This window comes from Austrofundulus limnaeus, unplaced genomic scaffold (assembly GCF_001266775.1).
Source record: "Austrofundulus limnaeus strain Quisiro unplaced genomic scaffold, Austrofundulus_limnaeus-1.0 Scaffold39, whole genome shotgun sequence".
Taxonomy (NCBI): domain Eukaryota; kingdom Metazoa; phylum Chordata; class Actinopteri; order Cyprinodontiformes; family Rivulidae; genus Austrofundulus; species Austrofundulus limnaeus.
In genome coordinates, this window is record NW_013952441.1 from 815,497 (window position 1) to 829,925 (window position 14,429).

The window sequence follows — 14,429 nt, forward strand, 5'->3', positions numbered from 1 at the left end:
GCATTTTACACATAGTCCACCAGGATGTGCCAACACAAATGTCAGAGACTTCACATGAAATTTGGGCTATCTTCTGGGGGAAAAGCAGATTACTTCCTACTCGTGAGCGCCCCCTCTGGTGGGGAAACATTTTTTCAGGGATACAAACTTTTTCAGAACACCGGTGTTTGTTGTTGTTCCAGCAGCGGTCCGGTCACATGCTAATGTCATTAGTTTGTTATCATTACTAAGGTGCAGGACTATTTTTTTCCTTTTGTTCACATCATGTCTCCTGCCTGGATCTGTTTTTATCTCGCTCTGAAGCACGGAGGAGTGTCACAGGAGAGCTCGCTTCAACTGCTTTTTACGATGCGGTCTCATTTCCAGACTCAGGCATTTTGTGAATGAAGCCGATATTTCAGTTAAAATACATAAGTAAAAATATTTATCCAGGTATAGTACTATCCCCCAACTTTATGGATGATTTTATGGGTTCTGTTTTACATATTATACTTGAAGAAATACGGTAACATTTGAAGGGGACACATCATGCAAAATCCCCCCCCACACACACACACTTTTTACAGCTAAATACATTTTCTCTAGACGTGCACTCAGTTTGACATTTGTCTCTCCCAGTGCTGCGTAGAAATCTTTACACTCTATTTGGACCATATTTTTCAAGCTGTTTTCTCTATTTTCTATGATGTCAAATTATTTGCGACAAAACTGCCAAATAAGGCTGGACTTACTGACGGCAGTTTTATCATCTTCATTTTCCAATCACTCTGGATCAGACTCTGGCTCCAACATATAAGGCTGGATGGACAAGTCTTCCCTTGACATATTTTGATTAATTTGTAAATAAAGGTTTCTGCGCCACTATATAGTTGCAAGCCCCTATATCAAACTAGTCTGGAAGCTGAAGTGAGGCAGGGTGTGGAGCGCTCAATTTTCATTTAAAGAGACAGCTTCAAAATGAGTTGATCTGAGACAAGCTCAGAAAAGGGGGTGAAAGAGGGGCTTGTGGAGTTACAATAAGGAGGAATTCGGACCAAATCCATGCAGTTCTACTTCAAATAGACCCCAACTGAAGGATTTAAATGTGGAAAAAGAAGGATTTAAAAAGATGATGTCTCCTTTAAAGAATACATATTGGCCGCTGTCTTTTATTTCAGTGTTGGGTCACATTTGATGGCGAGCGATAACCAGGAACTGGAGCAGTGCAAACTGATGCTGTGACAAAACAGGAAGATCATGCAGAACAGGAAATGTTTGTGCTGATACAGCTGCCTACAGATCTGATTATGTCAGGAGGCGCTTCACGTGTTTGTATCCTGCTAACTCAACTCTCCTCAGACGTGTCGTTCTCAATGTACTTTTCATGTTATAGACCAGTAGTGTTTCAGAAGAGTAGAAAGAAAAAGAAAATCCTCATAAGCAGCTTCTTGTCACATTTTTTGCAGCGCTCAAAGTGAAGTGTAGACCAGTATAAAAAGCTGGATGTCAGTAACTAGGTTACACTTCATCATAAGAAGTAGATTTGATGTTTGACACAAAGACAAGTTGGCCTGCTTTGGCACAAGGATGGAGGTTTAGTTTTAACTTCACGCTTTACATTAATAATTTACAGCAACCCTCCCGCAGATAAATCAAAGGTTTTAATTAGCTTAAACATGTCTACTTTTAATATCTCCAGCACATCACTGTTAGGTAATCCATCATGCTTTAATTATAATTCCTGAACAGTGGCTGTGGTTGTGGTTGTTCTTTTAAACTTAAAAGTGAATAAAACATAATTCCACTGAAACTGGCGTTGGAGATATCTCTTTACTTTTTATGTACTCTTGGATTTATACGACATTTATTATGGTACTGGGAACACGGAGCTTTTTTTGTGTCAGGATGTACATCGAAGTCATGGTTCTGTATGTTATTCAGAGTTTAAATAGAAGAAACAAATACAAAAAAAAATGTTTTTTTAACAAATAAATAATTTCCCCAGAAACAGAGACTGAAAACTGAATAACATCTTCTTGACTGTCAAACAACTAAGTAAATGAGCTTCTCAGCAAGTGGCTGCTAGTGTGGAAAAATGAGGTATTCGCTGATTATTTGACTTGATAACTTACAGTAAAAAAACAAGATACAGTAATATACCTAAAATGATACAACCTGTTGCTACAGTTGAATCATAACATAGGTTGCAGATGTTCATAAAACCCTAAGATAAAGCTCAGAGATCATTCACATATTGATGCACGAGTGAACCAACACCAAAGAAAATGTCACTGGTCTTCTTTTTATTAAATCACGAGGATCAGTTTAAGCAGATAATTTAAACTTGATTATTTTAAGTGTTACGTGAACGTTGTGTTGCATCACTTACCTATGATGATGTTTGGGTGGCTGAGGGACCCCTTGGTATTTGCTGTCAGATTGCCCTGGATCTGATAAGCAGCCTGATCGAACAAGTCAAGGTAGTCTTCCACCGGGTATCGATCATGGAAGCCCTCGCTGAGACGAATGATGCCTGATGAAGCAAGACGGCAAAGGTGAATTCACATGGATGGTTAGCTTTAGCCATTAGCCTTGCCTGGCTTGTTTTTCTTCCCCAAACTCCATGCTCTGACTTCACCAATTATTGATAACCTTCTGTTAGTTTTGAAGTATCCTTTTAAGCTTTTTTTCTGTTTGTGACAAAAATTCGCTGTCACCTTGAGAGCAGTGTGACCTGAAGAGATCAAAGTTCAGATCCAAACCAAATTAATCAGGAGAATTTTTTTTTTTTTGCTTTAGAATTTTCAGTTCACAGCTTGTGTAAAGTCAGGGCTTTAAAAGCAAAGGAAAAAATGAAAAGAGCAGAAATGATGCGTCAAAAAAATTACGATAAATATAATTTGTATGCATTTGTTAAGAGCATCCATGCAGCATAAGGATAATGAGGTGACTCAGCCATCTGCTACATTTAGTGATGCTTTGATGCGGTCCTTCCTCTAAAAAGCAGGAAAGACATGGCTAGAAAACTTTAGTGAAGTGGCCAAAAAGCCAGCCAACCTCATTATTCATCTCGAACAATCACACTTGTATGAGGTGTGATGGATCTGTTTTGTCTGCATTGAGTGCATTTCTGTGTCCTGCTTTTCTCCTTCCTTTTGCTTTTCATATAAATTAAGTGTCAAGCGCTTTCCAAACAGGTCGTTTGTCTTGACTTCAGCTGCATAAAACGGGCGCATTTGCTTAAGATTGAGCCAGCTCGCCTGAGAAAGTTATGTGGCACAGACCGCATCAATTCACCTTTTTCAATGCATCAGCCGAGCCCAGCCTCGAAGGCGAATGAAATAAATAAATACAAAACAAGGCCATTTGAATTCAGTGTCCTCAGAGGACGACTTGGGAGAAAATTACTGATTAGCAGCGCCAAGTCTGAAGTATGGGTCTGGAAGGGATGAAAACAAAGTAAGAGCAAACATGAAAGCAGGAGAAATGAAGGGGGACATAAACTTAGGGGACCTATCGCCGAGGTACACCTGTGCCGCCGCAAGCTGCAGAAAGTATAAGCAGGAGGCAAATAAATTAAAGCAAATAATTCAAACATAGAAAATTAAGAAGTTAGAATAAATTGAGTGAAGTCCTGCATTCGAACTGAACAGATGCTGGAAATCTCAGAGGGATTATGGATAAAGACGGGAATTGGATGAAATTCAAAAAGATTGTTTAGGCTGTTAAACATCTTTAGATTGAAAATTGTGCAATTTTTATGAAAAAAAAACAATTTTGAAAAGTAGGCGATACAAATAAGAAGAAACTGGAGGAGCATTTTGCAACTATGTACTATAAGTTAATTGTCAACRGGTCAGTAAGAGGACTGGGTATAAAAAAAATATTTTAGAAAGCTTTCAGAAGTAATAATAGACTAAGATTCAGCAGCATGTAAACAACTAAAAACAATTTCAGAATAGTGAGTATAATCCTTGGCAATCAATGTGAGAGTGCCACTGGTGTATTGTGTATTTTCCAGGCACATATCAATTCTACACCACAATCAAGTAGCTATGTTCCCAGTTGTTATGAAAATGCTGTATATATCAAAAATTAGTTTGACTTTGCCTCATCTAAACAACTTGAAATTGGCCTCCGTCTCTTTAAAAACCTCCTACCGTTTTGGGGGAAACATACTCTGTGGAGCAGGAGCCGGATGCAGACTGAGCTTCAGGGAGGAGCTTTGTGTAAATAGGTGGAGCTTTGTACCAGCAAGTGTTCCCCACAGGAGATTCAAGGATTTCTCAAACACACATTAATGAGTCAAAGCAATGCTTTGGGTATGTTTTTGATGAGGGGATGACATTATAACATGTTATAAAGCTCAAAAATATATGTCGAACTTACATAATGCCCCCATCCTTAAACAAAAATGATCTCTATACATTATGTAAACAAATCAATACTGAGCCATTAGCTACTCCTTGTTTGACTTTACAATCTGACTTTAAACAGCCATCAGTCGAGAGGCTGAGCTTAACTGCCACTCTGTGCATGTTTTATTGGAAAATATCTACATATTATTTGCCAATGCATACTGACTCATACTGCTGATCTCTGCATCAAGAGCTGAACAAGACTGTCTATTATTCAAGAAAATTAGTGACAGTTTCAATAATAGACATGTGACGAGTTTCCTTGTTTGTGCCAAACTCACTGTAAAACCTTGTATTTCCAAAGACTTTATGGAAAACATGAAGAACAAGTTAAGTGAGTTGGTTAAAAGAAAAGATTTTTTTTAGCGCTTTCATAACAGATATATTCTCACAACCAGCTCTTGCTTGGCTTTAAATCCCATCTGTCACAGCACGGCAGCTTTTTTTTAAAACATCACAGATGCTCCTGCAACAGGAAAACCACGACGGCGACCATACTTTGGGACGACAGGGCTGTCACACCAGCAGATGTCTGCTGTCGTACTCCGCGACGCCCGTTGTTTTGTCTCTTTGTTTGAGTAAATCACATGATGCCAACTGTTCAACCTCTTTGAATGCCAAGTCAGAACTCTGGCAGCGGTAGGCTCTTTGTAGCTGAGACTTCTGAACAGCGGAGAAATGCATGTCGCCTTAGTGCTGTGAGTGCATATTGGGGATGACTTCCAGCTACTACCATGGCAAAATTAGGCTAAATTCAGTGGGGTGAAAAAGTGTTTACCCTCTTCCTGATTTCTTTTTTCTTTTTTTTTTCCTTTTTACATATTGTCACACTTAAATGTTTCAGATCACCAAATAAATTTAAATATCAGATCAAGATAACAAACACAAAATGCAGTTCATAAATGAAGGTCTATATTATTAAGGGAAAAATTAATCCAAACATGCAGGGTCCTGTGTGAAATCGTAAAGGTTCCCCTGTGGTTTATCACATCTTTGGAAAGCTGAGTTTAATTTCCCCAGCCACACCCAGGCCCGATTACGGCCACACTTGTCCAAGAAACCACTTAAATAAAACCTGTCTGACAAAGTAAAGTAGACCAAAAGATCATGAAAAGCTACACATCATGCTGAAACCCGAAAAAACATAGGAACAAATGAGAGACAAAGTAATTTAAAATCAGTCTGGAAAAGGTTGTAAATCCATTTCTAAAGCTTGGGGACTCCAGTGAACCACAGTCAGAGCCATTGTACACAAATGGCGAAAGCATGGAACAGTAATGAGCAAAGTTACCCCAAGAGCATTGCAACGACTCATCCAAGAGTTCACAAAGACCCAACAACAACATCCAAAGAACTGCAGACTTCACTGGCCTCAGTTAAAGCCAGTGTTCATGCCTCCACCATAAGAAAGATACGGGGCAAAAATGGATTGCATGGCAGAGTTTAAAGATGAAAACCGCTACTGATAAAAAAGAACATAAAGGATTATCTCAKGTTTGCCAGAAAACATCTTGACGATCCCCAAGATTTTGGGAGYATACTCTGTGGACTGTTGAGGCAAAAGTTGAACTTTTTGGAAKGTTTAAGTTACATATCTGGAGTAGAAGTAACAGCATCTCAGAAAAGGAACATCATAAAATATGGTGRTGGCAGTGTGATGGTTTGTTTTGCAGCCTCAGGACCTGGAAGGCCTGCTGTGGTGAATGGAACTATGAATTCTGCTGTCTAGCATCCTGAAGGAAGGAGCATGTTCAACCAGATGTTCGTGACCTCAAGCTGAAKCATACTTGAGTTTCAAAACACACCAGCAAGTCCACSTCTGAATGGCTTACGYACAACAAATASCTTAGTCAAAATTCTGATCTAAATCCAACTGAGATGCTGTGGCATGACCTTAAAAAGGCAGTTCAATCTTGATGTTATCACTGCCGTCATATTATGTTTTGAGTGTGTGCRTGCTRTGGAWTTTTTCCACCTTTTGTTACGTCCTGGTTGCTCCTAGACGGGGCGTAACACTTGAAAACCTTCGAATGTGGATGAATTACAAGAATTCTGCAAAGATGAGTGAGACAAGAATCCTTCAGAGCGCTGTCAAAGACAGCATTATTGCAAACACTTRATTGACACTAGCTGCGTTTCCATTGCAAATGTGCGCAAAACTTTGTTGATATTCTGTTAATGTCGGAAAAACAGTTTCGCAACTGCGGTGTTTCCATTAAGTAAGAAATGCTATTAAAGTCGTGTGAATACGTTTGTTCTCGAGATAAGTCATTACAAGCATGGCGGCAATGGATGTGAACACATAGCATATTGCTACCGCAACACTAGYGCTCATCATCAGAGGAGACGTCAGTGTCTTATCGAGGCTTTCCAGCRACAAGCCCCTACTTGGGAGCGGCTACGTATGCTGTGTTTTTGGGAAATTGTGGTCAGTGAGTTTACTATTTTATACTATTTCTGTGATATTACTACTACTTTTACTTCCTGTTATCTTCTTCGTTGTCGTCTTTTTCGTCAGTAGAAACAGCCGGTTGTTGATCACGTGATTCCTGTGATGCAAAAAAAGTGTTTCCATTGCAGTTTTGCGAAAAACACCAATTTCGAAATAGCCAAAAAAACCACCTCATCCTAGCGCAAAAATATTTTGTCGAAAAACATATTTTTTTTTCGAAATTGACGTGTTTCCATTAAGCAAATTTATTTTCGAAATGCTAATTTGCGCATTTTCATGGTCAACGGAAACACAGCTATTGTTGCTGCTAATGGTGGCCCAACCAGTTATTAGGTTTACTTGGCATTTACCTTTTTTCACAAAGAGCCTGTATGTTTGGATTTAATTTTCCCTTAATAATAAAGACATTCATTTAGAAACTGCATTTTGTGCTTACTTGTGTTATCTTTGTCTCACATTTGAATTTGTTTGGCGATCTGAAAGATTTTGGTGTGACAAACAGTATGTAAAAGAATGAGAAATCAGGAAGGGGGYAAACAMTWTTTCACACCACTGTATGTGTAAAACTGACTGAGCYATAGCCATTTTTGTGTTCTCTAAAGTTGATGCCTGGCTTCTTAAATCAGTCTGACTCCAAAAGTTAATCAGGTTTAGATATACTGTCCAGTGATCACTTTCTGAGAGTATCAGTAAAAATCTGTGCTGTGGTTCACAATATGTTCTGCTAACAGAAAAACACACAGCTAACACATTAAGACCAAGTCTCATTTAGTCCTAAAGTGAATAAAAAACACAGTCCAAAAAGTTACATTTAAAAATGTTCATTTAAGATTTTTGCTTGAATGGAATGATCTGCTGCTTATTTCAATCATGTTTGTAAAAAAAAATATTAACGGTCTAATATACGAGGGTACGGCAAGCGTGATCTGCTAGAAAAAATGCGAGAGCAGCAAAAACAAAAATTTGACTGAGGAAACCACAGCAGAGCGATACAGTGAAGTAAATGTGAGTGACGTGCGTGTCGACTAGTGCTCGAAAGATGCAAACCTTCAAACGCAGGTTTTCATGTGTTGAAGTGGCTTCAACCACAGGAAAAAATTTTAGTCACGGGTTACGGTGAAGTTGATGCGGATTGTTCTGCTTGGAGTTTTGGCTCAGTCATTAATGAGCTGCATTGCCTGTGAGTTCAGGATATATGTACGGAGATGAAAAGGTTGCAGCAGTTAGCGGCTGGTGTAAAGGCAGTGGAGGAGGAGGGGGGTGGCAATTAGTGTTTAAAATGCCCCGTAGAGAGAAATACAACGCGAGAGCTGAAAACTCCAAGCTTACAATTTACTGGTGGAAAATGATCTTGGTTTATTATTATTCATGGAATGGCACACGTCTTGAATATTCATGTTTTAGTTTGATGCGATGGCTGACTGAACAGAAATGTTTAGTAAATGTCACATTCATGAATGTGTGTAATTATAAAGAAAACCCCTTCTTTTCTTATATTCACTCAGAAAACTGATGTCAAAACTGTTCTGCTCAAACCTTTGAAACACTGTTCTCGGCTCGTTCAAAAGACGTCCCTTATCGTTACTGACAGTACAAGATTGCAGTGCACTCACCCCCGTGGTATTAAAAAGAGCAATGCTATCTAACAGTGGTGGGCACCAGCCCGCTAAAGCGCAAATCCGCTAATTGCGGACCTAAATATTTTGTTTGCGCTTTAGCGGTCTTACTAATTTTTATAAAAAGAATAAGAAAAAGACAAAGAAGCAGCCGAACTAGCAATCCTCAACAACTTTTTAATTTTTACACCAGGAGCCAAAGGTCTATTTCAGGAAATCACATCCCCAGCAATCGGATAGGAATAAGCTGTAAAAGGGTTCATACACCACTAGTTGGCAGTGTTGTGCATATATTGTACATGAATTATTGCCAGCTAGTAAGTGTCAAATTGAATTTAAGCTTTAAAATTAGCTTCCGCTAGTTTTCCTGTGGCATAAGCGCTTTTGAAGTTGCGGACCTAAATATTTTCATAAGCGCTTTAGAAATTGCGGAGCTAATTTTTGGATTAACGCTGCCCACCAGTGCTATCCAACCACTGTAGATGTACAGCCAATAATTACTTTCTGAAAAACTTTATACTATCACGTTTCACAAGTTTAATACTCTCAGTCATTCTTGTGGCCAAGCTTGAGGTCTCCGCCACAGGATGYTTTACTTACCAAACCTCTTTCGGGTCCACCAGTGCGGTTCTTTGAAAGTGGTGAACCTGACATCGGGGTGCAACCTCAGTCTGTCGTACAGGTCCGTCGTGCCACACTTTGGTTGACCAATAATATAGAAGTAGGGAAGGCACCGCATGCGGTAGAGTCTCCTGCTGCGATGTGTCAAGTGGTCGCGGAACGTGTTCCTCAGGTGCTGAAAAACGGTCCGGAAGCGTCGTGAGTATCGCCCGTACAAATTAGTACTGTACGGATCCGAGGTGACGTTCCCGGTGTATTCCTCGTACCAGCAGGGGTTCCTTACACCGGGCAGGAATTGRTGAGGAACGACAGAAAACATCTGTTAGGAGACAGGGGGGGAAGTTATTACTGTCGAACTGTTCAAGCCTCGCATTTTCAGACACATTTCAAAGTCGTCTGCAAAACTGTTGTCGCTAAGACTGCTCCATGGGAACAAAGCTTTCCAGTCACTTTTCATGCAATCATAAAAAAAGAACTGGCTAACATTTTGAGACTTTTCAGAATGCTGTTTTGTCTAGAGATATATAAAAACATCACGAGAGAAGAATCTGCTTACAGAGGAGCAGGTTTGACTAAAGATAAAGTGCTGAAAAAGTTGAACTTTTCACATGGATGCACTCTTTTTCATGAGAGACTGATGGAAGCATCAAAAGAGTTGTTGCACAGTTACCAAGCCATTTGTTAGCATTCAGGGAGTATCTGAAGCTACAAGTTGTGTCTTTACTGAGGCAGCTCTGACAGACCGAATCTGTCACTTCCCTTTTTGAACTTGGAGGCTTTTCAGTTCTGGTTTCTAACATTTAAAACAAAATCTGTTGAAATGAGGTCAGAAAGCTCAGACAATCCCTGTGACTAAGGCTGTTACAGTCAGCAAGCGTGTGTTTAATTGCATTAAGGTTAGTTATGGTTGGGATTAATTTGTAGAAACACAAAAATAAAACTGAAAGAGATGTCATACATCCTCTGAATAATGCTCCTCTTGCCCGGCTTACAGGTTTAGGTTGTCTCAGTAGTTTTGCTGTCCTGCTTTACTTTCCCTTTTTTCAGAGGAAGGATTGAACTGTGCTCCATGAGATGCTTACATTTTAGGATATTGTTTTAGAACCTAACCCTACTTCTTAACAACTTTCTCTTTGACCTGTTTGATGGGTTCTCTGGCCATCTGTTTGATATCTTGTTACATTTGTTTCCAACATGTATGTAAATTTAATAGTCATCTATAATTGTTTTTGTTTTCAGGCGTCTACTACAAAAGRAAAATAGCGCATGACAGTAAAATAAGTATAATTTTTAAATAATGACATCTTTGTCCCCAATCTCTCTTCTGACTTCTCAAGGTTCCTCATTCAGCCAGTGAAGATGTGTATAATCTTTAAAAGTAGTCCCATTATGTGGTCGTGCATTTTTGTTTCCATTATATGCGCACATTAGAGGTAAAACTAATACACGATTAGGTGTAAATGTGAGGTGACACATTTCCAACAGCTTCCTTACTGTGATTTCAAAAGTTTTTTTGTTGCCTCAAACACATCAGCAGGCCACATTATTAAGACTCGCTCACCAGCCTGTGGAGCAGCAGCGACTTTAGGGACAATTAATGCTGAAACCATCCACTAATGCAGTATTGATTGTCCAGCAGCCTCACTCTCCTATTCATGAAATCCTTCAAAATGAAATTAGCTTTGTCACATGTAGCCTCACCACAGCCTAGACTAGGAATTAATTGAATCAAGCTTGGAGGTGAAAATGACAAAGAAGGAGGTACAATGTGTTGAAAAACATTTTAAAATAAAAAAAAGTAATTATGGGCATTTGACCTGAGTGTTAATCAAGATTTTAAGTGCATGTTTACTGCTTTATAAATTAAATTAGACACTACATCAGTGTGGCTGTTTTGGACTTTGTGTAGGCGGCACTGGATTATGTCAGGACACAATAACTAATTAAAATAAATGCAGAATAAACAGCTTTAATATAGTGATGATTACAAACTATTTACTAAAATCTACAACCCCTATTCTGAAATAGCTGGGATGTTGTGTCGATAAAAATAGAAAGCAACCACTAAGAAATCAATTGTAGCATATTTTTTGGGGGAAAAAAAGTTAGTTTTGAATATGAGTTTGCGGCTTCCAAACAGWATTTTAAACTTTGTTTTGTCTGACCACAGARCAGTTTTCCRYTTTGGCGCAGAGAAGGAGGCCRTGCTTCTGACTGCTGCTCACATGACTTCTTCTTTACTCAGTCAGCAAATGACTGCATTCTGTTTTAGCTCAACTTTACACCACATCCCAACTTTTTCAGCCCTGGGTTTGTATCTGAATGCATTAAAATCAGAACAAACAGACACAGAACATGGCTTTGAACTCACATGTGGATCACTTTTAACTAGTGCTTTCAGATCCGGAATCTGTCGACTGCTGCCAAACTCCACCTTGGATGTAATGGACTTGACCACCAGTTTGATGTGTGCGTAGTCCTTCGCCGAGGAAAGGTTGAAGGCAAAAGGTCCTGGGCTCACCAGGCTGCTGAAGTGGTAAGGGGACGGGGTGAGGACGAGGCCCTTTTTGTCCCCGGTCAAAACGTACGATGCCATGATGAAGAACGTGATGGCCAGGCCGAACAGGAAGCCATAGAGGCGGATCTTGCARCCCACGCTGTTCCAGCGCTTCGGTAGCTCCCGTTTCACTTGCAGAACTGCAAATACATTCATAGGTGTGTTGTCCACCTGCAGGAGCAGTGGCCTCTTGTGGTAGTCCTCCACGGTAGAGCCCAGAAGGCTGTACTTGTAGTCCATCTGGGTCATCATGTCCACAGCGTGTGTAGCCAAGGTGTCACTGCTCAGACACAACAAGTTGGCATTTTGGCACAGGGGAGAGGCCAGCAGAGGGGGTTGACATCCATGATGGTCGGTGGAGAAGAATCCACCTCATCCACTGACACCTGCAGACTGAGAAACAGAAAGTTGCACAAATAAAGATCAGTTAACATACACTTAAAAAACAGCAAGCAAAGCATGTGTACGATGCCATGATGAAGAATGTGACGTGACTTACTGWATGGCAAGGTAATTGTGACAATTTTTGGMCCARTTTTGCCCTTGTGATAATCTTAAGRACACTGTGAAKCTCTAAAGACAATCTTACACAGCAAAAACAGGAGTGTTAAAATTTCAGTGTTAAACTTTTGGGTGTTGATTTAACACCCACTAGTGTTATTTTAAGACTTTCAGAGTAAACGGTCACCCAGTGTTGGTGTTAATTCGCAGTGTTGATTTCCTCAGTGTTGTCTCAACACTGGACAGTGTTAAATAAGCTCCACACACTATTAAGTCTTATATAACACTTAACAGTGTAGCTATACAACACCACAGTGTTGAAAGAAGTTTTCTGAAAAGCCCCGCCCTCTTCCACCTCATGTCAGACAGACCAGTATTTACCCAGCATTCCTTGCTGAGAAATCTTGTAGAAATGACATTTTTGCATGTTTATGACCATTAAAGACATTCATGAGAGTAAAAATTAGTTGTTCAGGTTAGTTTTCTTGTCCAGTTTGATCAAGTTGTTCAACTTTAAGTTTATGTTATTGGCCAAAAATYGACACCATGAGTGAGARGTACTTCTTAGWGTGTGAAGAGTGACTCTATWATATTTTTCTACTAACTACTGAGTAGTGTTACAGAGAGTTTGTTATTAACTCTGAATGTTAAATGTACACTCTCAAATACATATATGGTGTATTGACACCTTGTGGTGTCTGTTAACCTTTCTAACAACACAATTTCCTTTGTTAATAATAATGAGTGTGGACACATATTGACACTTTGTTGGTGTTGAAATTAACACTGTAGGTGTTAAATTAACACTGGCATTTTTGCTGTGTAGGAGATATTTTTGCCTTATGTGGTGTGTAAGGAGTGGTCTCTCGGAAAGGAACACTCCAACCTCAAATCGGGGGCAAGGACAAACTGAATGTGATGTGTGGCCAATCAGAAAGCGAAGAGAAACACGGAGGGTCATCTAACRTACAAGACCAAACAACTGCCATGGAGCACCAGAAAGTCCGGCGGATTTCAAAGATGTCTTTTTGTACCATTAAATTTTTTTTCTCTGTTAAAAATAATCCACAAACTATCACYATTCCTTCTTCCTCATTGGCCATGTTTGTTTACTCTGAACTCAGGTTTGATCTCGAGAGGTCTCGTGAGAGAGAGAGAGGGGGGGRAAATATACCAATATAACAAATATGTGATTGAAAATTAGCAAACTTTTAATGCAGTATATACATTGTATGGTTAAATGCAGGCCCGGGTGCAAACCTCCTACAGTACAGGTTCAGATCAATTCTTTGGCTTCCTTCTAGACTTCCTGTTGTAATCAGACAGCAACACCCTAACCAACCTCCGTCTWTAAAACCCATCCTCCATGTGCATCAAAGCCACAATATGGAGCGAGTGATAAGGAAAGCATTCAATCTGAGAACTACAAGGCCTTTTTTTGGACTCTCCTGGGTAGGAACACAAATATCAGCAACATCCAGGCTGACCTGCAGGAGGGATTATACTATCAGAAAATAGTTTTCCTCTCTATGAACTCACATGGAAGAACAGTCACCTGCTGATAAAAAAAGAGAGGGAGGGAGGGCAATGTTTAAAGGATGAAAGATTCTGGGATTTTGATGATAATGCTCCTGCAGTAGCAAACGTCCACGTTATCCTTGAGCTTTTCTTTGTGTCTGAAGCTGAGCTAACGCGACTGGATGTGAATATAATACGGCACAATGACAAAAATCCTACAGAGCCGACGTCTAGGACAGAAAGACAGAAATGTCTCGTCCTATTTCACAACTTCACGCTCACAACTGCAATGGATACAGCCACACCTGCAGCCTGCTGCTGCTTGCTGATATAAACAACGTTAAAGTGAGTCACTCCTCCTCACAGCAGCAGATATCGTCCGCTGCTCCCAGCAACCAACWCCTATCGCTCACATCTTATAGCACATCTGTAATGCTCGCAGGCAGCAGAGTCAGAGGGTTTTTACTCAAGCAGTRTCATTCACCCCCAGCTGAGCTGCTTCACCTTACAGAAACAGTCCTCCCCTTTGAGAAAGGTGTAAATCTGCTCAGTTTTCAATCTCAACTTGTTCTCATGCATTGCTGCGAGGGTTTTCTCTGTTAGTTTTCAACATGCAGGCTCCTCCTAAAGTGATGTTTTTGAACGTGCATGRTCGTCTTTTGACATACACGTCATGAAAAACAATCTGTTGACGCCGCTCATTTTAATGCTGCCATATCCAAAACTACAGTGTCTTTTTGAACAGTAAAATCACCTATATATATATA

The 14,429-nt window shown here is 39.9% G+C and overlaps 1 protein-coding gene across 2 annotated transcripts in view; it reads right to left on the reverse strand.

The window, feature by feature from the left end:
• chst15 (carbohydrate sulfotransferase 15) overlaps positions 1-14,429 on the reverse strand; it is a gene marked incomplete at its 3' end in the record, with an annotated part of 52,382 nt that overhangs the window by 5,263 nt on the left and 32,690 nt on the right. For both annotated transcript variants that reach the window (XM_014007030.1, XM_014007031.1), the window contains 3 exon segments: positions 2,369-2,512; positions 9,066-9,405; positions 11,458-12,036. In XM_014007030.1, coding sequence (XP_013862484.1) covers positions 2,369-2,512; positions 9,066-9,405; positions 11,458-11,895 — 922 coding nt within the window.